Consider the following 25,090-nt stretch of genomic DNA (forward strand, 5'->3'; position numbering starts at 1 on the left):
TGACAGACAGGTGGGTCAATGTACCTGTTGGCCAAGAGGCTAAAAGCCTACCTCAGCTCCAACTCTTTGTCTCTCAACTCTCTCAAAAGTTAGGCTGAGTAAGCATTTCCAACATGGTGCCCACCTTAGCTGTGCTTTAAACCGTCTCTCCAAAAACCAATGGGTGACATCCCAGAGACTATGTCCATGTTTTAGACAGTTTATAGTGTTAGTCGCTAAGAGGATATTACCTCTTATTTATCTTTCTATAACTCCTTTAAATCAGATCATAGGCTGACACTTTCCATAAGATTCTAGTGGGATTTATTACATTGCTGTCAACACTCAGCACTAAGTGTGTTTGTGTGTGTTTTTGCTTTTTTTGTTTTTTGTAATGTTAACTGTCAATGGGTTATATAGTAATCTAATCTCCCCTGGGATACAAAAGCCTAGATATGTAGCCATCTACCTGTCTTTCAGATCTATCCAGCCATGTTTGCTCCATACGTCCATCCATTCATCCGTCCATCCGTCCGTCCATCCATCCGTCCGTCCGTCCGTCCATCCATCCATCCATCCATCCATCCATCCATCCATCCATCCATCCATCCATCCATCCATCCATCCATCCATCCATCCATCCATCCATCCAATCTGTGTGTAGTGGAAGCCAGTTTGAGGCTTTGTTAGGTTGGGAGAGGTAGAAATGTTTTACCCTAGAAGTTATAATCATCACCAAAATCACAGTTTAAAAAAATATATTTTAAAAGAAACATTGATACAATGCTATACAAACACTGCTGGCATCGTTTACCATCCCCCCGTCTTCACACATTTCACAAACTGTTCACTTTGTAGTTGATTTTGGGAAATAGCCATTGAGTTGCTTTTTTGAGTGCTATCGAATCTGCATTGCTAAACCTTTGTGGGAGGAGAGCCGGGCCAAGTATTGATTGAAATATCTATACCGGTTCATTAAAAGCACTCAGTCGTTTACATGAAGAGGTCAGGAGAGAAAACAGCTGCTGATGGGTTTGAATTTCTAATCTGCTTTATCCCAGGGGAAATATTCAATATAGTTGCTGATTTGTCCAAAAGATTGAGATGTCAAACTGCTCTTAGCAGAAGCAACGTTCTTCCCATCACCAACTTTTCTATTTATGAGGTAATAAAGAAGTAGGCATAAACATTTAAAATATCTTTAATCATTGGATAAGCTTGTATAATTTACATACTGCATAATATTTTTCTGCACATCAATAAACAATCAGTTATTTCGTGAACCTTTCCACTTAACAAAGAAAAAAATATTTTTTTTCTCTGGACACACTGCATGACAAAATCATAGAAAAGCATGGTACCATGGAAATAAAAGCAGTTCCACTCACTCAAGCAAGATATTGATTTGACTGATCCAGTGAACTGCAGTCGGTGGCTTTTATCTTTCGATCCTTTAGGATCGTTGTTGCCTCAGTAAAAATTTGGACCAGGTTCAGAGCCCAGTGTGCACTCAGTGGGGTTTATTTCAGTTCACTCCCATTTCTTTGAGCATTTTGGGACGATGACAAAAGGGATAAAGAATGAATAAGTTTCAAGGAGAGAAAAAGCTTAGTGGCTCTCTTTGAGGAGCTGTCAGGTACCAAGAGACCTACGTCAGTCCCGGGTTTAGTTGTGCTTGTGTGTGTGTGTTTGTGTATGTAGAAGAGGAAGGAAGAAAACAGTAGGACACCGGGGGAGGAAGCTTCCTCTTAGCTGCATGCTGTGCTGCTCGGCTCACTGTTTATCCCTCCATTCTGCCTCCATGGAGACACAACCAGTCTGACAGTGTTTAAGTTTCTCTAAGAAAGTTAGACTTGCTTAAGATGCTTCATGGAGTGGGTGGCTGAGCTGTTTACTAATGGTGACAAGAAATACTTTCCCTAAAACTTTGATCCCCTCAGATGTTGAGGAATGTCATTAAACTAACTTCAAATAATTGTTGTTTTTTTTTATCACAGAGTAACTTGCCTCTGAAGAACTTCCCACAGTTTATGAATTCCCCTGAGCGTTTCTTACATCTCATTGATAACATGATTGAAGCCCAAATTGTCTCTGTGTGGTAGTGGAAAATTTAGCCTTTGATTAATAAGACAATGACATTGTTAGAAGTCAATGGGGACATTGAAATTTGGTGTTTTGTATTAAAAACTGGACAAGATTGATGTACATTTGGAGGTCATTTTAAACTCTGGATTGTTTTTTTCATCTCATGTTGTGCATCTAAGGTATAAGATATTTGATTTGTATTTCATCATTCAGTTAACCTTGAAGCAATATTTAGGAATTGGACGTCTAGGTTCCTTTGTTGCAGCAGACATTCATTCACTTTCCCCCAGTCATCTTGCATGACTTTCATGTATTAGCTGATTGTGCCTCCAAATTTTTAATTGTAGTGGGAGCAGCTTTGTTAACGGCCAAAAGATCTTTAACCAATTCTTTGTGCATCAGTTACTGTAGAACTAGTATTAGTAGAACTAGCATTATACTTTCACTTGTTTTGTTTTAAAGGCCTCCAAGATGTCCCATTTATTGGTTTTCATCCTGTTGTGCAGTAATTCATTCACAGTCAGATTACTTAAACATGGAATTGTAAGCTTTCTCATATCCTTAAAGTCAGCAGTTGTAAGTGAATTAAAGGTAAACCATAGTAAACCAAAGCTGAAAAACACTTTTGTAAAGTGCGCCTTTAACATGGGAAGCAGTTAACATGTATATTTGACTTATTACACATATCCTTAGAGGTGGTTAAAGAGGTGGTATTATGTTTTTTTATATTTTAAAAAATCACATTAAGTTATGTTGGTTGCCAATGCTGAACTTGGGCAAAGTTCAGTAGTAAAGGTGAACATGCAAAGAGTTATCCCAGAGTAATCCAGAATGAGACAGCTGCTCTGAACAGCTTGTTCAAAAAGTCAAACCAGAATTCGGTGAGATTGACATGAGATTTGCTCAAATCGTGACATCAGCAGTCGACGAATCTGCTTAAAAAGGCTAATTTGTCATTTTAAAAAGAAGAAACGCAACTTTTTATAGGCAACAGTGAAGGAGGCTTCTAGAATGCTGGGTTCTGGAATGCTTGGGAGGCCTTAAAAAGACAGTAACTGAAATGAAGTGTTTCAAAGAGGACAGATGATAAGTAAGAGTTGTTTGAGCTGTAAACAATGTAAAGCTTCTACAAGGCTACCAGGCGATTAATATAAAACCTTATAAAGTAGTATAAGCATAGCATAGTTAGCATAATACCCCCTCTTTAAAAAAAATGGCATAGCACCTCTTATCTCCCCTCCTCTCATTTCTTTCATCTCACCTGCTGACATTCAAACAGACCCGCTAATACGGCCAATGGCTCTGCACTAAACATTGTTTTATGTTGCCACCAGAGCCGAAGGCCAGTTGGGTCTCATCGTCATGGCAACCGTGTGGGTATCCACTCATCTATGTAATCATGCTGTTTGTCTTGTGCCCAGAATAGCCGGGAGGGTTCCTGGCACCTGAAGCGAAGGCAAACACTTCACGCACCGGGCATGTGATAAATCCTGGACATCATAAGAGGGCAGGACAGAAGGATTTCAGGATTGTGTCAACCTTCATAGCGGCTAAAATAAAGCCTGCAAAGCAATGAGAGGCTTTCAGGTATTTTGTACAAGCTTGCCAGTTTATAACGTGTCCATTCTTCTCTGTGCGCACAGAAGTTATTGCCCTTTTTTCATAAACAATGAGGCCACAGGCGATTTTCTCCTGGCACCTAGGCTGTCAGCACTCATTAAATCTCTGCCAGTTAGTGGTTTTAAACAATGTTTATGTTCCAATTTTAAACTGTATGCACCCAGTGAAAACACATTACTGCATTAAGCTACAGTTTAGCTTTAGAGAGACACAATATAGCTTAATGTAATGTGTTTTACAGGTCTGTTCCCTGCAGTAAAACGCAGGGCTTTTTTCCATATGGCTCTGTGAAAATTTGGGAAAGAAAACCACAAACTAGCAGAGCAGACAGTCTCTTTGGCACGAAGTGTTGCTTTGCAGCCAACACATATGTCAAAAAAGGAGAGGTATCAAATGACTTCATGTCTGTACTGTTGCTGGATGATATGCACTGGTTGACATACTTGTTCATCTCTTTTTGTGAGATTTAGAGGGAAAGCAAAAGATGGGGAGATAGATCTTTAAAAATGTTACAACTTGTCCAAGAGTACATGATCCAGTTTGAGCACTTTTTCCTAGTCCGTCTCCAAGACTGGCCTACAGTCACTTCTGTGGTGCCGGCTTTATGGTGCTGTCTCCAATGAGAGGGCATTGTGTGTGCATGATGAGTGTGTTGGCAACGGAGGAACATTTTCATCCAACCAGAGTGGTGACGGAAAGAAGGATGAAAAGAAGGCAGGAAACACTTCAGTGGCTCAAATGAATGAAGATGCTGAGTTTAACATCTTACTGTAGCTGCCTAATAAGACAGCATTTCTTCATAGTTAGACATAGCATGAATTATTGATTATTGATTGATGATTGGCATATCTGTAGGTTTTTCCAAACCAAACATGTTAACAGATAGTTACAGGTAGATTACTCTGTAGTGAAAGGGAGCTAATCCATTAGTTAACTGTTCGCTAAATCTGCTTCTGACTTAGCGACAGCAGTCCTGTCAAGCTTATGGTCTCTCCACATGTTGAAGCTGTTTACAATGAGCTGTAATACAACCAATTAGGATAAACGTGTAAAGCCAGGATTACACAGTGTACAGTAGGTAATCCATTCATGCTCCAAACAATCGCTCGCATGCATAGCTAACTAGCTAAGAAGTTCTTCCAAGGCAAAGCAACAGCTTCAGGCAGCTGGTTGCACATCAAATTTAAATGCTCTCTGCGAAGCATCCCATCCCAGATGCTATCAGAGTTAAAGCTAACATTAGAAGCTCTGTTCTGGTCTGAGCCAGTAGACACTGCTGGATAATGCTGCAGTTTTTCAGAACAATTTTTTTTTGATACTGCGAAACAGGCAAGGCCAGTCACAAGTGTTTGTCTAAGGAAGGTTCGGTTTCATTCCACTCCTAACTGTGCAGAAGCTCACTGTTGGAAGTGTTTTTGTATACTACCAAGATGGCTGCTGCTGATTTTTAATGTTTTGGTTGAAAACAAGCCAGCAATGTAGATCATATTACAAACAAATAGTTACCGCAACTACTACATTTTAGGATGTCCCAATCCTATACTGGACTATTGGGTCTGAGCTAATCTGGGCATTTTTTTACTGATTTGGGATCGGGAACTTGAGCCAATCGTCTCAGCCTAGTCATTTACATCATCTGATGAAAATTTAGCACAATTTGCGGCAAGTGAGAAGCTTGTTATTACCAACCCTGTTAATGAAACATCAGCAGCGTCTGAGTATTTAAAGCTAGAAAGGGGAAACAGTTTAAGATAGAGATGAAAAGCACTCTATTAGAAGCTGTGGACTGATGCCTCTGCCCAGTTGAGACTGAGCCACTGTGCGCAGTTAAGACATGGGTGAATCCAAGCTAGCAAGAAAGACAAGTCCAGTAAATGATGCACCTTTTGAACTATATAAGTATTTTAGCTTCATAATGAATGAAATATAATAACTGATATTGAGGACCCCAGCAAAAAAAATCGGCTGATACCCAAGATAAAAAAATCTGATTGTGATCAGGGGTCAAAACAGCTGATCTGGACATCCGTAACTAAATCATGTCTTGCCAAACGTGTGTTAGATGCTAACTGATGATTTGATTTGGATGTTAAATTAGCTCCCTTCTTCCCTTTTCTGCTTTTAACGAAACAAGAAAGCTTGTGTAGCTATTGGAACCTGCCATGTATAGTTTTCATGCTGTCTATAAATTCAACTCTCATTTGTCGATCATGCTTTAGGTTCCCAACTTGTTATTTAACGAGTGAGTATTTCAAAGCTGTCCTCATTAGCTCCAGACATGTGCTATGTGAGAACGAAAGCTTGACAGTTATAGAGACACAAACAAAAGGGGTTAGGGCTTGGACGGTCAACTGGAGGTTATGAATGAAATAAGAAGGAACTGGTACTGACTGAAAGGTGTTAATATCACATATAAAAAAATGTCTTGGGAGAAATTTTGAGCATCGTGACTTGTATTGGCACTAGTTTTGGAACATTTTAAAGATTTCCCAGCACTTAAAGGACAGTGTTTGTGAAAAAATGATCTGATTTTGAGCTCTGCAATTATTGGAGGAGGTTTCAGAAGAACAGTTATTCATCAGATACACCTTTTTTCAGAAGGACATACGGGAGAGAGAGAGGAGACTGCAGCATAGAAAGTAACACTGATTATGTAATATGTTCCACTTCTTTTATCAAAAGTGTTTCAACATTAATATTTCTGGCTGCAGACTGGTCGATGGAGTAACACTGTGATGAATGAGCTGAAAACACTTCAAAACCTTTGGGACTCATCTATTCTTATCCAAATCTGACAGGCCAGCTGTGCTCAGGCAGGTAGTCAGCATCTGTCTCTAACACACACACACACACACACACACACACACACACACACACACACACACACACACACACACACACACACACACACACACACACACACACACACACACACACACACACACACACATTCTCTTCCTGTCAGTAGTCTTGGAACATCCTGTAGAACACACAATAATATTTGATTTCATTTGCTGAGCAGACGCTGCTTATGTAAGCTGGTAGAGAGGATTCAAGAAATATTGCTTTTCTTCTCTGATTGTATTGGGTCTTTCACGCATTTGTCATGATTTTAACCAATAAAGCTCTCAGCACAGGGCATGCAATATTCAACCCAGCCAACATAACACTTTTAAAGTCAACACTCACACACAGACTGTTGGTCTAGCCATTTGTACACGCAAGCAGAGGCCGGCAGGAGCCAAAAATAAAACAAACAAAACCACTTCAAAAACTCAGATTATCCTATCAACAGTGCATTCATTTTAGAAGGAAACATTCAGGCATTTTTAGTTAAGGTTTACACCAACCAGGCACAACATTTGTTTGTTAAACACATTACTATAATGGTTTAAAAAGGAAAAAAAAAGCCATTTCAATATTTGCTTACATCCAGTCACAATTAGTACCTGATTCACAAACTAGCTGTATTGCAATTCAGTGAATATACAATATTGCAGAGGGTTGGTTAAGCACTGAAGATATTAGCTCCACAAAGACATAAAGGCTAACAGTGAGTACATTATTTCTCAATATGGGGAACTTTTAGTGATCTCATTACGCTCTTCTATTTTCACATCCTCTACTTTTTTGTTCATGTAGCTACGAGTTCAGAGACAAACATGCCCACAAAATTCACCACAAGCTTGTTTAAAACAAACTGTTCTAACTCCCAAGTCCTCATACACCAGCGCTATGGATGAAGATGCATAAGGTACTCCCTAGCATCTGTATAAGTGACTCAGCCTGGGAAGATTTTAGACACTCAGAGTTTTTTCCTGGTGATCTATCTCAGGGGTTCCCAAAACTTTTCAGCTTGGGACCTCCAAAATAAAGGTGCCAAAGATTAGATTGATTGATTAAATGTTGCTTCATGCTATATTTAGCTGGTCTGCAGGAAATTAGCCTACCTACGTGCACATGTGGCTGTTTTTACTGTGCAGTTATGAATTAACCTGCTGCTACAGATGCTTTTGTTAATTCACTGTTAAATAACTCTCAATTTAGGAGTCATCTGGTAACAAAGAAAGGTGGATAACTATTGAAAAATTTTTATTTGTATGGTTTTATTTCAGATTAAATTACTATTTCTGTCTTTTTTTTTTTACAATTATGGCTGAAATATACAATTTTAGATTTCTTTGAAAAAAAAAAAAAAATTCGAAGGCATCTCGTGACTCCCTAGAGGTCCAGAACCCACTTTGGGAACCCCTGATCTAGCACAATTTGGTTGTTGGATTGCTCCATGATAAGTTTCTTTAACCAACAGAAATGTTTTGTTGTTGTTGTTTCTGTTTTTTCTGTTAACTACTGAGGAGGAAGCCAAATATAAGCAGTCCTCAAGTCCAGGACTTACTTTCCTAAGTGGATGATGAAGTATATTGTATCGTATCGTATCATATCATATCGTGTCTTAGTTTGACTGTAAACCCAACCAAACTGAGACGGAAAGGCTTTCTGTCCCAAGGATGCATAAAACAGAATTTAAGGGTAACACTGCAGGGGCATGATGAAGCATGGGTATTTGAGGACTTGGGATAGGAACTTGTTTATACTTGTGTTATACTCCTTATATATACTGAAGTAGCACTGATAACACCCTCAAATATTCAGTTAAATGATCCAGGTTGAAGGGTTTATACAGTTCATTTTATTTGGGTAATGGGTTGACGGGGAAATTTTGGTCTTCTACAAATGAAGGTGTATAAGGATATCCCAGTGCAATACATGTTAAGGAGGGTCAGACATCTTTGTTATGCCTCTGAGATTTTATGGTGTAAGTAGAGGATGTACAGTTTATGGGAATAAGTGGGTAAAAAGGTCAAATCATAATTCAAATCTTTGAATTGACACTGGTTTATTTATTTTGACAAGCAATCTGAAGACATGCTAGCTCTCTAGATGATCATCTCACTGTGCTTTAGAAAAGAAGAAATGAAATGAGAGTAAATCAGGGAATGCCTAGAAAGGCCCTGAGAGGAAAACTAGAATACAGGATTTTGAAATTGATATATCCTAAGTGTTTCGAGTTAGCCCTGTTTGGCTAGATATGGTCAAGATCCTGTAATGTGCATCCGCCTTAATACTGACATCAATGTTTTCTAGCGAGTTAGTGCAGTCACAGGAGGGAACAGTGGGACATAAAAAGGTATTTTTAGTCTTTCAGACCCAGTGTTGTTCAACAAGGACAGCCTCACTATGTGCATTTTTCAACAGCAGTTTGCTTTTCTTATATATCCAGTGATCTGGTCTTTGATTTTATGAAGAGGCTGTTCAATTGTGGCTCCAATCCTTCTCACAAAAACGTCACATCTTCCTGCGACTGCACCCACCGCCAATGCGCATCGTACTCCAGGTGCATTTTGCCGTTCATTTTGCAAGTGTCCAAGTCAATCTTGCCGTTTTTGTACGGTTTGAGTTTAGGGCTCTGGCTGGTTCCCAGTTTTTCGTTAAGGCTGGAGCGGACTGGGCTGCCAGTTTGCATGATCGGTTTCTCCAGGACTCCATTGACCTTCGCGCCTTGTGTCTTGGTGTTGCCCTTGGAAACTGAGCTTCCTTTGCCAGTCTCTGCAGTCTTGGTCCAGACTGGAGCGTCTTGCTTGTTGCCCTCAGACTTGACTTGGGGAGAGCTGACTGTTGGTTTTACTGTTACAGATCCATTGGTAGCACAGGTCACACCAGTCCCCAGTCCACCATTTACCTCTGTCTCATTTCCAACAACAGTTCCATTCTCATTCACCCTAATCCCACTTCCAGCACCAGCACCAGACCTCACAATCACCCCAGCTCCTGCCCCAGATGCTGTGACTGTGGCCCCTGTGCGGCTTCCAACAGTCACCTCTGAGACCAGTGGTGTGGTAGAGCAGATGACCGACTCTGAGCTGGATGGGCAGTACTCATCCATGTCATCCGCCAGGGTGTCCAGATAGCTGCCAATGGAGATGTTGTCTAGCTTGTCGTTGGGGTCCTGCAGGCTGCTCCAGGAGCCCCTCCAGGAGGTGTCAGGGCCCTCACCAAGGCTGTATTGACTGCTTGTGAGGCTGCTGCAACGGCTTGTCAGGGTGCTGCGCTCCTCCAGAAGCCATTTCACCGCCTCAATGCCTTCGTGGACTGCCAACAACTGCTGCAAGATCTTCACGTCCACTGAGCGCAAGTGAGCCTGCAGAGGAACAAAGAGATATGAAAGTTATTACAAAGAGAGAGTGAGGTGGAGTTTGCTGCCATGTTTTTAGATTATTGATACCAATTCAGATACCTAGTCTTGAGTATTGGCAGATTCAGAGAGTCCTTCAGATACCAGTGCGAGGAAATGAGTCTATCATTGATACGGCTAGATTTGTAAATCATTACACACACAGCTTGTACTGGGCGGTTGTTGTTTGTCAGATACCAAATATCAAATCTTAGGTAGCATCAGAGGCTGATACTACTGTACTCAGTCAATAAGTTCAAAGTTGAATTGTTTGGTTATTCATAGTGTTCATTTTCTGATAGTTTGTAGTTCCTAATTGGGACAAAATACTCTGCATGAGAGCCAGACAAACTGTGAACCAAGAGCCCCATCAGGCCTCTGCAGATATTTGTTTCAAGCATCAGCTCCAACACCATCGTGTTGTTGTTAAATCTTGACCGATTACCATAATTGGAAGTAAAATATAACAGAGGCTGGCAGGTTGAGTATAAACTGCACCTCATCTGGAAACAAGTAAGATAAACTTGGAGGGATGTAGCAAAGAGATGACAATAAAAGATGGCGGGACAAACAGTTGACGACAGAAAAGAGGGTTCGAGGAAGAATATAAATATATTTAGAAACGATGTCATCCAATGTGATAAATAAAGTCATGATTACTGAGGTATGACAGCCACTTGGTACTCCACACTTACATGTGTGTGTATGTTGGCAGTCAAAATAGCTAAATGATGAATAAGAGAGAGAAGAAGGCTGCGGTCATGGAAAATTCCTCCTCAGACTACATTAGCAGAAGTCTGTGGTGAGGTGCAGGGGCCAGGAGGTGATATATAACAGTCAAAGCTCAGCCTGATGATATTCACTCCCCTCTGCAGATAACCAGACCCTCTCTAAGCTCAGCTCTAAGCCCTTTAGTATCTCTTTCCCTCCGCGCAGTCATTTATGTCTTGATTAGTTTTCCTGTCTGTCAGTATTTCTGTCCCTGCAGATCTGTTTTTCTATGTCTGCGTCTTTTGTGGCACATAACTATGGGTGGTTGTAGATTACAAGCACAATTGAGCGTAGGATTTTACTCTTCTAAAGTCTGTTCTGTCACAGTTATAAACTTTGGAAACAAAGAAATTTCTCTAACCATTTATGAAGGACTTGGATACTAAACATCATCATAAGGTTCTTGTAAGGAGCATTATTTGATAACGGTCTTATGTGATTATCTGAATAAGTGGGCTAAATAAGTGTTAATACAATGCTGACATGTTTATGCTTGTATTTTATTAGCTTTTGAAGCAACTTGTTAACATGTTCTTTAATCATGTTAGAGAAAGTTCATAAAACCTTTACTTATTAAGAGCATTACAACTATTATAGAAACTAACTTACTCTAATTCTATTTTCACAAATGTAATGAACTCTCTATTCACGCAGTGCAGCTACTTCCTACTATTTTAAGCTTTCTACTCATTCACTGATACTGTGAAGACGTCCGTTTACATATTGATCCCCATTAGTATATAGGCGAAAAATGTCACCATTGCACTTAACTCTACTCCCCCAGCCATCTCCAAGGAAGCCCCATTAGCACCCATGTTAAAACGAATGTTTTTCCAGCAGTATTACAAATAAGCTGGTCTAGTTAGCTAACCCATTTACTCCCACATACTGCACAGTAGGCGATTTATTTTCTTATTTATTGTTACTTATTTGTTTTTATTACATTGAGGCAAAGAGTTATGCATAGCTTTGCATACTACCTTTTGCAGGGTATAAACTTCTTTAGCTCCACCCCTTTGCCAGTTTCTTGGTAGACAGAAGATTAGCCTAGTCTGCATTTTTATAATCCAATGTTATGCAAAATATAGTGTCAGACAAAATACATAGTCAGAGATAAGGCACAATCATCACTTGGTAAACAAATTAAGTTAAAGCATGATTCTAATAGACTGTGTCAGACCAGTGTTGGTGACAATATGTGACCAAGACCTTTGGTTTCTGACCTCACCAAGCCTTATTAGACCTTTGTTATTTCCTATAATGCCCTTGTGACCCTTCAGGTTGTATGTCAATAAAGCACTGGGCTGGAACATATTGATTCCTGCAATCTGCCTGACCATCTATGTCTCTGTCCTGCATACTATTACCTTCACTGGATCAGTCCAGTGGAGGGCTGCATCCTTGTGCTGCAGAGTGAGTCAGTGTGGTTTTCTGTTATGAACCACAATGCTGCTCAAAGCCTCTACAGAAAAGAAAAACAGGCTTTCTCTAAATGTGCTGAAGAGCCTGGGATTCTTTAGTCTACAAGAAATGCCAGAAAATAATAGTCCTCCATCATATCTGTGCAGAGTTGGTGAAACCACTCCACCTTTTAGGACAAGATGTACTGTTTGCTGCTGGTGAGACTGCTTACACATCTCACCCTCCTCAGTTCAATATCAGCTGGGGGGGGGGGTAATTTCTGACATCTTTTAAATCCCATTTTTGAATCTCAACTGTACATAAAATAAACAAACACATCTACACATCATTGAAGGGAGTAGTTTCAAACACAGAGAAGAAATCTAAGTTGAAAAAACACCATCTTTCTGCCCTTATGTGTGGCTGTAAACCCGCTGACGTCCCGGGGCGATGTCAGACATGTGGGGTGGGGTTCAGGTTTGAGGTTTGAGGTTTCTGGCTGGCAGAGAACTGGGCGAGCTAATGAGGGTGGCAGTAAAAGTAGCTCTCTGCCTGTCAGCGCTGAGGTGGCACAATGCTAACGAAGCTGAGCGCTCCAACGGTCTGCTCGCACGGCTGCTGAGCCGGGCCCCTCTGACAAGATTAGAGCCACTAAATTCATGGTTTCTTTCACACCTCGGTGTTTTGCCTCTCTGGCTGGACAGCTGCATTTTCCCTCAAATGGTATTTTTAGGAGGAAAGGGCAGTTGTTTAGGATAAGTATCTTGACCAAGCTATAACAAGTTATGTTCACAATAACATGTAGACACATTTTGGTGGTTCATACACATTTAAAAGGCTGATAACCATATTCTGAGAATGAAAATATACAATGAATACATGTAAAATTACACTTAATGTCTTTAAATTCAATCAACCGATGGGTCAGTAATCAGTAAATCAGCATTTTTAATCAAAAGGTTCAAATTTTTACAGTTTAAGCGCGCTCCCCAGATAGAGGATCTAGTCCTTGTCGCAGAAATTGCTGGTTCATCTCACAGCTTTGACCATTTGCTGCATCTCTTCCCCCACTCTCTACTCTCCACATTTCCTGTCTCTCTTCAGCTGTCCTATCAAATAAAGGCAAAAATGCCCAAAAAACATGACTTTAAGAAAAAGAAGATCAAATTAAATGACTTAAAAAGTAAGGAAATGTAAATTTAAATGTATTTTACTGCAACGTGTGTTTCATAGTGTTTTGGTTTTGGATTAAAAACACTTAATTGTTCTAACAGTTTGAATACATGTCAAATGCACCCCGAGTTATTTGAGTTATCTTCATACGCTCAATACGCAGAGCATTCAGTCAAATCTAACGGGATCAAACTGGGGTCAAAGGTCGTCATGAGACACATGTCAGGAAGAGGGCAGGAAGGAGGACATTTAGGACTGCAGCTTTGGGGACTGAGACACCATCCATCATGTTTTACTGCTGTTTGTGCCGTCAGTACACAGACTAAACAGATTTCAGTGTTCCTGCTCAGGCAGGAGGCCAAGCAGCTCCTGGCTGATCCATAGGAGCCTGGAAAGCTCATTTTCTGCTTTTTATATCTGGTCCATGAGAGCTCACGTGCACACTGTGAACAAAATGCAGCTCAGTTTCATTCTCTGTGCACAATAAATCTGCCTGATTCAAGCATTTGTCTTACATCAAACCATATTTTATTTTAATAGCAGAATAATCAACAATGTTTTCATGACATCGAGCTCTACATAACACTGTTTTTGTAACAATATGTATTATATGTTGCAAGTTATTCTTTAATTTCTAGATGCACATGAATATTAAAGAAAACACAATAAATGAAATACACATTTAGACCAAACACACCGGCCTTTGTCAGTTAATTTGATGAACTGTAAGATAGAACAATTCATCATCTGCAATAAGAACTACTTTACCCACGAACCAGTCAAATAATTTCATGTACTGACTGCACAATGTTGACAATAACTGGTCATGATCTGTATTTGTGTAAAAGAGTGTGTGTAGCTGAGTTTTAGGACAAGTCTTGTTCTGAATACAAAGAAAGGATGGCTGATGGAAACACTTCATTGATCTCTGCATCAGGGAATTGAAGAAAAAGTGTCTTAAATCCCTGATTCCAACTGACCTATTTCTGCTTCTTTGAAAGCAGATGAGACAAGTAAGACCCTGAACGTGCCACCACTACTAAACGAATCAAGTACCGTTAAGAGCATCACACAAAAGACAGGGCGCTTTTTCTTTTTCTTTTTTTTTTACATTTGAAAGTTTACTATTTGGGTTCTTTTGTTTGACTTTAGTTTTCCATTATATTTCATCTTTTAAGGACATTTTTATTTCTGTTGGTCAATTGCGAGCCACTGTATGAAATCAAATGGTCTGACCTGATATCTCTTGTGTCCATCCATACAGCTGAGGTTGATGTATCAAACAGCTGTGTTGTAGAGGGAGCTTTAGATCTACTCCTCAATCCACTCTCAAACTTTGGCCCATGGTCATGTGCTCAGAAGCTCTGAGTCTAGTGTTTCTTCATGCCAAAGTAGCCAGGCGAAAGGTGATTTGGACATCTTATTAGGGTACTCTGGAGCCTTCAATTAGAGGGATTCTTGACACATGTACCTTTATCTAATTTGGCCTGGGAACGCCTTGATATCCCCTAAGAGGATCAGGGAAATGTAACTGGGAGGAAGGGCGTGTACCTTTTCTTCAAATGAGCTGCCGCATATATACAGAGGCTACTGTCCTCACACACTGGTTGTTGGATCATTACCTGGTCCTGGCATGATTTGGTGCATGCCTTTCCTTCAAGATTTCCTGGCTCTCTCAAGCTTTCCTTTCAGAATAAATGCAAAAAGACCGTTGCAAAAAATTTGTGCCTTAAAGGATCTTTAAGGTACCATATTTTTGTAGTTTGGTCATTGAAATCTGCATTAATCATATCACTGGCTTGATTACAACCAGTTTTGGCAGACCACTCACGCGTCATACCCCACCTGTCTTTGTTGTGGCGATGAACTCATCAATTATTTGGATGAGTGCAATTCTATCATGGCCAGGATGTGAAAAATTACAATTGGTGAAGTGATTAAAATAAAACCCAGCATTTATTAAAGCAGAATCATCTTTAAAGTATTGCTTGGATGGTAGAGTCCACCAGTTTTCCATCATCAGCATGCAAAATTATGCAGCAAGTTGCTCCAGAATCATCTTGCCTTTGCATTCTCAATCATGTGCTGACAAACTGAGAGTCTAAACACTGGAGTTTACAGATGATACACAACATTGTGATATTTCACGCACAGCTGAAGCGTGATTGGTGACGCACAGGGTCTCCCATGTGGTGGAAACAGCTTCTCAATGTCACACAGCGACTGAACAGACTGCTGAATCACAGCCAGCAGGGACGGCTCAAACGCGCTCGGTCTCTCTCATGCAGCAGCAAAATAAACACCAGTCTCTCTCCAACTCTCTCTCTCTCTCTCTCTCTCTCTCTCTTCCCTCTCTCTCTCTTCCCTCTCTCTCTCTCTCTCTCACTCTCTCTCTACCTTGGTGTCACTGTCTGTCATTTCACCTTCCCATCTAACTGTGGCCATGTGCAGACACACGCTGTCCTTGCAGAGGCCCCACAGCAGAAGGTCACCCATGTCTCTTCTTGAACCCCCTACTGCTCCATCTGTCTGAGCTCACCTCTGAATGCTCACTGAAATGTCAGCCTTGTTGTAAGACTCTCTTTATCTTTTGTTCCTTTATATCAGACTGATGAGAGCATCGGTGCATCTATTTTTCTTCCCTTTGTTGTATTCTTGTTTTGGAGGTTGCAGCATAAAGCAAGTGAGACTAAATAAAGTATTATTTCTTCACAGTTTTTAAATACCAAACAGAGAAGATTTGACTGTATTCTTTATCCCGCTTATAACAAGAACTGATACACGTAGCAGCTTTGAAGTTGGCCCTCCTTTTCCACCTCATACTTCCTATTAGGAAGCTATTAGTTAAAACAAATCTGACTACCTTTAATTAATATTGATGTTGCTACACCACTTAAAACAGGGGATGAAGCCTTCAGCAACGAGAGTGACTATCTCTATGAAGTCGATGCCTGGTATTGCTCCCACCAAACGATAAACATCACACTGCAGACAGTCCATGTTGACCTTTTCCATGATAGAGATTCAGAGTGAGTGATATATTTACAGTTTAAAGATATCAGGATGAGATTTCTTCTGTCAGGAAACCAGTGTTCATGCAGGACAACAGGCTAGAATTGACTGTCTGTAGAACTTCCTCACATTTTTACTAGGGATTGGACATGATTTTGGAATGCTCAAATATTTGTTCACTTATTAAAAATCGAAGAGTTAATGCAAATATTATCTCATTTTGAAAGTACTGTTTTCATCGTTTTCACCGGTGCCTGGTTGTAATACAATATTCCCGCCAGAGGGTGGCTATAGAGCGTCTTAAAGCTGTTCGCTAACCGCTTTAAGTAACAGAAGAAGAAGAATGCTAACTGCATTAGATAGCGAAAGTAGTTGAAAACATGATCGACAATCGCTGGAAATACGCGAGTAGTGGTGTGAGATTCAGAAACGGAGAACAATGCTGAGACTGAGCATGACTGTAAATGTAAACATATACGGGACAGACGCTGCCAGCGGCCGCTACCAGCAGCACCTCGTCCCGCTCAATTACGAATAATAGCCGAATAGATGTCAGTGATTATTGAAAAGTATTTTGTCTTGAAATGCCCATCTCTAATTTGTAGATATGTTGAGGTGTACTTGGTCAAACCTGGAGAAATCCTTGTTTTGTTTAATTTTTTCTGCAAAAATTTGTTGAAAAACAAAACTTTTGGCTATATTTTGATTTTATTGAATTCAACCAAAATCCCAACAGCAGTGCTTGGCCACACAAATTCCACCCACAAACACAATAACTTTGCTTGAAGCTCATGTGAGGAACTTCCTGTTTGAATTGATATTGGCACCCCCTGTACACAAAGTAGAACCTCTTGTTTCTTTGATGATCTCATTTTCTAAATGCTTGAAGAGGGTTTTCTGAATTACAGTCTCATCCTGCTGTCTTTTAACTTTCAATCTTTGCTGTGGAAAACTTCCACAAAGGCTGTTTTGCAGCATGCTGTAAATCACTGTCTGCCACATACTCTGCAGCAGTGTTAACAAGCATTAAACATTTCTTTATAGGTATTATCGGTTTTATTACAGATGATCTAGTTTGCTTTGGGTTATACAGGGGCATCATAATATTTCAGTGTGATGTACAACCAGCTAAAAACTCCTCACAGGAGGTTTAAAAAATAGTTTTCTGAATCCAGCTGCAGCTTCCAATAACAGAGCTGAAGTCATTTGGCAGTGGTTTAAATATACAAACTCCTGCATGAACTGTATTTATGGAGAAAGCCAGCAAGCTGACAGTAGTAGACAGAATACTGAGAGTAGATTTTGAATCCCTGCAGCTTAGCTCTGCCCTCAAAGCTGACTTTGCACTGTCATTCCTCTGCCCAGAGGTGAACAACAGAGAACAAGAACGACAGAGAGAGAAACAAAGAATATACCCTGAGAAATAACACAGCACTTATCCTTTATGTCTCCCTTTTGTAGCTGATCTTGTATAAAATGTACTGAGTATCTGATGAAATCAAATAATCAAATAATATTGTGTGTTCTACAGAATGTTACAAGACTACTGACAGGAAGTGTGTGTGTGTGTGTGTGTGTGTGTGTGTGTGTGTGTGTGTGTGTGTGTGTGTGTGTGTGTGTGTGTGTGTGTGTGTGTGTGTGTGTGTGTGTGTGTGTGTGTGTGTGTGTTTGAGTGTTTGAGGCAGACTGACAGTCTTGTGTCTTGTGAGAAGTGTCTCAGCATCCAGCAAGAGTGTTTAGATGAGAGGAGAAGGTGTCTGCTGTCAGACAGAGGCTTTGAAACTCCTCCACTGGAATGAAGAGAAACACTAAAAGCATTAATAACGACATTTATGTGCCTCCAGCTCGTTGTGCTGTAAAATGTTCCTTACTTAGCGCTGAGAGAGTGACTGAGGGTGGATGTTAGCAGACAGCCAACATATAATAATACCTCTATGATCACCAAAATACTGTTCATAAATATAGTACATCTTTTTTTATATATATATTTAGCCATTACCCATATTTTTGAGATCTGTTGCTCCCTATTTCCCTAACACTCATACAATGTAGCCCTAAACTGTATAATACATGGATTAAGTCTCTGTGACATCACCCATTGGTTTTTGAAACAGACTTCTGAAGCCTTCTGTGTTACCATATTGAAAGCACTAACTACGCTAACCTAACTTTCAGACAGCCTCACTAAAGGCATACTAGCTATTTTAATATTTCAAAATTAAGGTATACAATCCCCACAACAACATGGTCATCATTGAGTGGGCATGTATGTGGTTTCCAGTGCTTCTGCAGCCAGCCTCAAGTGGACACTCAAGGAACTGCAGTTTTGTTTTTGATTTTTTTTTTCAAGTTATATTTTTGGCCATTTTTTGCCTTTATTAGATAGGACAGCTGAAGAGAGACAGGAAATCTTGGGAGCAGAGAGCAGGGGAAGACATGTAGAAAATGATCGAGGCCGGAGGTTGAACCTGCGACTGTTGCGACTAGGACTATAGCCTCTGTTTATGGGTTACGATTTTCAACCCCTAGGCAATGGCACCCCAGGAACTGCAGTTTTTTACACTTCTGCATCGGCTTCATTTCTCAACACTAGCCTACCAAACAAGATACCTTTGATCTTTGAAAGGGAAGCCCTCAAAAACACAAATTTTAAAGACATCTTGTAAAATATTTTTTGAGTTTTATGGACTAAGAAAAGAAATATGCAGTCTTTCTTAATAACAATAATAATGACCTGCCCGCTAAGCTGCGATGAACACATATCATGTTGGACTGACTTGTTGAACAGACAACTGTCAGTCATCTCATGATTTTAAAAGTATTCTGCTGCAAAGTTTGTTCTTAAATAAAGAGTTTTCTGAAGTTTCCACTCAATGTTTTACATCGACACTCATTGTGTTCTCCAAATCAGTGAAAAACAGCCAATTGGTGACGCCATTTTTACCGTCGTCAGTATCAATACGTAAATTAAAGCAACTTTCATTGGTTGTTTAAGTCAAAAAAAAAAAAGTGTAATCAGATTAATAAAGAAAGAAAATTCCTGCCTCAGCCAGTAATTTATTGTACTGATCACATATCTTGCATCCCTAATTGAAACCATTGTGCAAACTATGCCTTGCCGAGACAAAACTACATAGTTAACTGCTCCATGGTATCAAAAGCCTCCAAACTTTCGCTTTAAGTTTTTGCAAAAGAAACATTGTTGTGTCCAGCATTTTCCTTTACACTGATGACTCTGTTCTAATCACGTTAAAGTGACATCAAAGTTAAAGGCTGTTTGTTTGTTCCAGTTTAACACACAGTAAGGAGATGCAGACTATCATCCTGTTTTTGCTGACAGTTAACAAGAAGCAGAGCCACAATTCATTACTGCTGGTGACAGTGTCAACAAGGCCCCCCCACACACACACACACCACACACAGACACAGACACACACACACATACACACACACACACACACACACACACACACACACACACGAACACACGTTAGATCTTACAGTAGACAGATGCTGCAGCTCGCCATCAGCATGCTGAGTAGTTACAGATACAGATTAAAAGATGACTGTGCAACACAAGAGCACACAGACAAAATACACATGAAAACGAGAAGAGGAGGATATTAGCTCACTACTCAAAATGCTGCGTGTGGTTGTGGATTTAATCAGCATTACAAAGTGTTCAGTGTCAGAGAAAATGCATTTGTCCATGTGAGCCGATCTTTATTGTGCACAAACACGTGTTACTGCAAATCTTACTAAGCAGATTTCTGATGAAAGTGCAGTGCTCAGAGCTCTTCTTCTGCACTCCCATTACACTGAGCCACTCGCACAGATGAATAAAAGACCTGCACACACACACACACACGCACGCACACATGCACAGTTTCCCTCCCCTCTAGTGAGAAAGTGGCTCTTCATCACATCTCTCTCTCTCAGTCCTTCTTTGCAGCAGACCTGATAAAAACTGTTAAAAGGAATCATTCTGGCCTTCTGCTCTTCACAGATATATTAAAACCCCTGAAAGCTTTGTGAATCAGAATTGGGTGAATTTATCAACCATACAGTTTGAACTGGAAGACATTTCTGTAGATTATAATACTGTATTTCCTTTTAACAATCCAATTTTGATAGCTTATAATTGTTTGACCGGGAGGAATCGAAATCTCCTAAACAAGTATTTGTTTTATTTAGCCATTACTTTTTTCAGATTGTGAAATAAAATGGACCTGCTAGCTATCCTGGTGTCATTAAGGACTTTGTAATGTGACAGTAATTGCTCCTCTATATCTACAAGTATGAATGTTAAAGAGGACTAGTGGCACTTCCTTGTTATATTAGTTAATTTGAGATCTTGAGTGGGAACCCAAACACTAAAAATGCATTTTTTGTCTCACCTGTTTGTGTTCATTTCCATTTTGTGCATAAAAGGAGCCATAATTTGTTAATTACAAAACGCTTTGCCATCCATATCATAGTCACTGGTTAGTAATGTCGTAATCAATCAGTCTGTATTTGTACGGCACCAAATCACAACAAACGTTATCTCAAGACCAAGACTTTTAGGGATCAAGGCTGAGACAAGACCAAGGCAGGGCGAGACCAAGACAAGACCAAAATCAACTCCTACTTGTGTGCAGTTCGCATTTCTGTTTTTAGTCTTTAGAAAGCCCCAACAGAAATCAACCATAGGCAAGCACTTATCAACATTGTGAATGAAAGACTTCCATCCAACAGGCAGAAACCTCGAACACAACCAGACTCCTTGATGAGCAGCTATCTACAGCTATTGGCCGATAAAGTGGGATAGAAGGAGAGACAAAAAGCGAGATGGATACAGACAGACAGACAGACAGGTGGATGCACACACATCAGCTCAGTCATTATAACACTGTCTTGTAATAGAGTTTAAAATCCTCTTTTAACTAACAAGTTGTGATGCTTATTTACTTTATAGTCATGACGTAAGCTACACCTTTAGAGCCTGACCTGAATGAGAGTATGAGAGTACGTGGAAGGTTGGATGGATGTATTTATAGATCCATACACCTAAGAGTAAAGCTGATTTCAGGAAGTGTTCAGTTACAATGTGAGAGCACTGTTTCCTACTCAGACCTCTAAAGTGCATCTGGGCTAGTTATGCTCATCCCTGAGGTGAGATACGCTTCTATTTCTAACATGAACAACCTGATAATGTGTTGTGGATGTTTGAATCCAGCTAAGTGTTTTTGAATGACTTGCTCATTGTTTGGGAGTTCGGTGGCTGCGTGTGTCATAGCCGGAGGAATGTATGACATAAATGATCACAGAGAGGAAAAAAAGAGTAAAGTGGTTCATTACTGCTGCAGACCTCCACTGTTTAGATGAGGCAGGGCCCATGTAAACAAACACAAAGAGAGATGTTTGTTGAATGGAGCGAATCAACCACTCAACGGAAAATAATCAACTGTCAGAGAAAAGACTTGGCAGGCCGAGTACAACAGAGGACTACAATTTGTAAATCTACATGTGAAAATTATTTACTGCTTGGAAAAAAGGCACCCAGAGATACCTTTGTGTTCTAGAGATAATAAGAACAAAGCGATGCCACACTTCAGAAAAAAAATGCCACCAGTTAGTAAAAACGATGTGATTAGAGAGTTAACCACCTGACAAATGATGGAAAATCAATTCAAATTAGTACAGGCCTTTGTGCAGCTGTTTGCATGTTGATGAGCAGCTTGAATTACCTGCTGATTGAACGTGAGATCCATTATGTTAGAGCCCCAGCTAGTAGGCCTAATTCCCAGGATGCCAAAATTGGGCAATTTTGGAACTGCAATGAAAGTCTTTCTTAATAAGTTACACTTTCAATTATAGTATACATTCTTCATTTCAATCAAGTAAAGAATGCTGTTACAAGAATTCAAGAGAGGATATTTGCATCCTAGCCATAGACTGTATCATAAATGGACATCCCATCAGTCTCCGTGACATCACCCATCTCTTTCTGAAGCCCTGTTTTGAAGCCAATCATCGGCGGGTGCCATACTGGAAATGCTGAACTCAACCTAACTTCTGTCAAGCTAGTGTGAGGTAAAGAGGCGGGCCTTGTTTTTTTTTCTTGTTTTTGTGTTTGTGCATGTATACATCACACATGATTACAGAAACTATGATTAGCCCTTACCTTTTTTTGAGAAACCAGATTTGCTACCTGGAGAACTCCGAAAGCAAAGAAGATAGAGACTCTGGCATGTATGCGCTTTACCCCGTTTTTAAGAGCTGGGGACTATCTGCACAGGCACTGTAGCATTGAGAGCGCCTAACTTATGAAGTGATGAATTAGTTGTGTGCCACTACTTATCTCACCTATTGCTTCCTTGTCCTACATGATGGCAGAGGAGGTGAGCACATGTTTAACAAACATGTTAAACATACTGTTGGCATTTAATAGTTCTAAGCCCGCAGTGTGCTTCAGTGGTCATCTTGGGCATCTGGTCAAACAGCATGCAGTAATCAGAAAAGATACAAGTATCTATAATGCATACAGGGATATGATTACTAAGTTTCTCTGTGCATGTGAATACCATATATCTAATATGAACAAACCATTATAAGGCTAACAACCGGGATACTCAAGTTCATGTGAACGCAGTCACTGATGACAAGACTCCAGGAAGTTGCCACCCCCTGGGCCAAAAGATTGCAAGCAACATAACCCCCCTTTAAACCACAGCATATTGCTTTTACTCTTTTTTTAAATTCAAAATAAACATACGAGTGAAGTAATTAGCCAGACAGTTGGTGATAAGCAAACACTGTCACTTTTGAACAGACCATCCCAAGCTGTTTTCCCCTTTCAAGCCTTTATACCAAGCTTAGCTCAACAGCTTCTCACTTGAGCTGCATATTTACTGTACAGAAACAAAACTGGTGAAGACTTGAGTTGCACTTTCTTGCAAGATAGACAGTAAGCCCTTTTCCTCTGCCCAGAAGGTAGGATAAATTGACTTTAGTGACACTTGGGAGCCACAATGACAGCTGCTGCATCATTATCACTAAATAAGGTCTACATTAACTTAGAAAGTGACACTATTATATTTTTATAGTATCCTCCACAGAGTATTTTTTAAAAATAATATATTTCCCAAAGTATGCTCAGATAGGAAGGCAGTGGCAAATAAAAACGTCTTTGTTATGAAATGGCTTGCAGTCAGATCAAAATATGATTTAATTGACATTTATTATCTACTGTATACAATTTTTTTACGGTTTGACAATATTAATCTTTATGTTTGACAGTCCTGTTTCTTTTTATCGCTGGATCATCAATACTTCTGGGCTGCTGTATTCATTGATTTAAGTCTTGAAATATGAATAATCCATCTACTGATAGGCTCAGTTTTAGAATTTATAGAAAAGTGAACCATGAATCAGAGCTGGTCCAAATTCTTCAGCATCAATGTATTGTGTTGCTTTCAAACACTGCTTCATCCTTGGAAACAAGTCTGCCACTCACACACGCGAATAAACAATCGATAAACACATTCTTACCATCTCCATCTTCAGTTTTCTGATCTTTTCATCCAGACTCTTCCTCCCCGTCTCCTTACTGGTATCGTATGCGGTGCTCAGCTTGGCATCTCCCCGGAGAGTGGACGCCTCTTCCCGCATCCACCTGAGCAAACCCTCGGGGGTCTTCCGGCCAATTTTCACCTCTATGTCTTTCAGATCCGGGATGGTCTCTGTGGCGGTGCCTTCATCCATCGTTTCGCTGGTTTACTCCTCAAAATCCGCAGGACAAAGATTACGTCCGTCTTGTTTGTGGGAAATAGTCAGTGCCTGAAGGATTGTGTGGCATCCTCTGCGACTTCAGCTGAGTTAGACTGCGCTAAGAGAGACACTGACAGCATCAACACAACAACATGTTGGTGCTCCTGCAGGGTAATGTCAGATCAGCTGTTCTGGCATCTGGTTTGAAATTAAAGATATCTCAACAAAGTCAAGGCAATGCAAGATTTAAGTTACAGAAAAAACAGGCCAATCTCCAGAGTCCAGAGTCCGGTGTGTGGTCACTGCAGGCCGGGGAGGGCTGCTGGTTCTGGTCGGATTGTCTTACATGGAGCTCCGTTGCGCAGATTCCACCTGCATGATGACAGCGAGCAGCAGCCGCAGAGTGAGAGAGGAGACTCACACTGTCAAAGCAGCGACAACAATATCAGAAAGCTTCCGGTGTGACCTTCAAAATAAAAGAACAGAAATAACACGATGGAAAATGTGTCGTGTACTACCACAATAAAACAAATTTTGTATAAATGTTTTGTATAAAATGAGTGAATCATCTTTTCAAGGAAACATTTCATTTTAATGTCTAGTTAAACAAAATCATCAAGAAGTATTGATGGTGCTCTGGCATCAGGCCGTACCCCACATGAACAATCACACTGTAAAACACAAAAGACTCCTGTGATATATCATACATGTGCAATACCTCAATATCCATGTGCAATATTGTAAATTACTCCATAACATATTTTATTATTATATTCATCTACTACACGTGCTCTATGTTTTAGGCTAATTTAACTTATTTCATGTCTTTAAAAGTACTTCTAAACCTTTCTTTGTAGATAGACAGATAGTATTTTTATTTGTATTTAGAATTTTTAGGTTTGTGTTAAGGTTTATATATTTATTGCCCTTACTGTCTTGTTGTGTCCTCACTGTCTTATTAAGTATCAGTGTTCCATTCACCATGTCAAATTCCTTGTGTGTGCAAGCTCACTCTGCAATAAAGCTTTCTTGAATCTTGAATCTGGAGAAGTCCATTATACTTAT

General features: G+C 40.0%; 2 protein-coding genes across 3 annotated transcripts in view; one reads left to right on the plus strand and one right to left on the minus strand.

Annotated features, from left to right (window-relative positions):
• The window catches only part of ttc22 (tetratricopeptide repeat domain 22), a 52,705-nt gene that overhangs the window by 16,603 nt on the left and 11,012 nt on the right, over positions 1-25,090 (plus strand). The gene's annotated exons all lie outside the window — the stretch shown is intronic.
• lurap1 (leucine rich adaptor protein 1) lies at positions 1,165-24,464 on the minus strand. The gene is made up of 2 exons (XM_034702683.1): positions 23,807-24,464; positions 1,165-9,883 (listed from the first exon to the last, which is right to left on the minus strand). Exons 1-2 carry the CDS (start codon positions 24,017-24,019, stop codon positions 9,020-9,022), a joined length of 1,077 nt encoding a protein of 358 aa, XP_034558574.1. The 5' UTR covers positions 24,020-24,464; the 3' UTR covers positions 1,165-9,019.

The sequence above is a fragment of the Notolabrus celidotus genome, chromosome 2, assembly GCF_009762535.1.
Source record: "Notolabrus celidotus isolate fNotCel1 chromosome 2, fNotCel1.pri, whole genome shotgun sequence".
NCBI classification, from domain to species: Eukaryota; Metazoa; Chordata; class Actinopteri; order Labriformes; family Labridae; genus Notolabrus; species Notolabrus celidotus.

Excerpts from the sequence above, each read along its gene's own strand:
- lurap1 (XM_034702683.1), bottom strand. The coding sequence starts at position 24,019 with ATGGATGAAGGCACCGCCACAGAGACCATCCCGGATCTGAAAGACATA. Across the intron at positions 9,884-23,806 it reads GAAAACTGAAGATGGAGATG|GCTCACTTGCGCTCAGTGGA; the intron begins GTAAGAATGTGT and ends GTTCCTCTGCAG.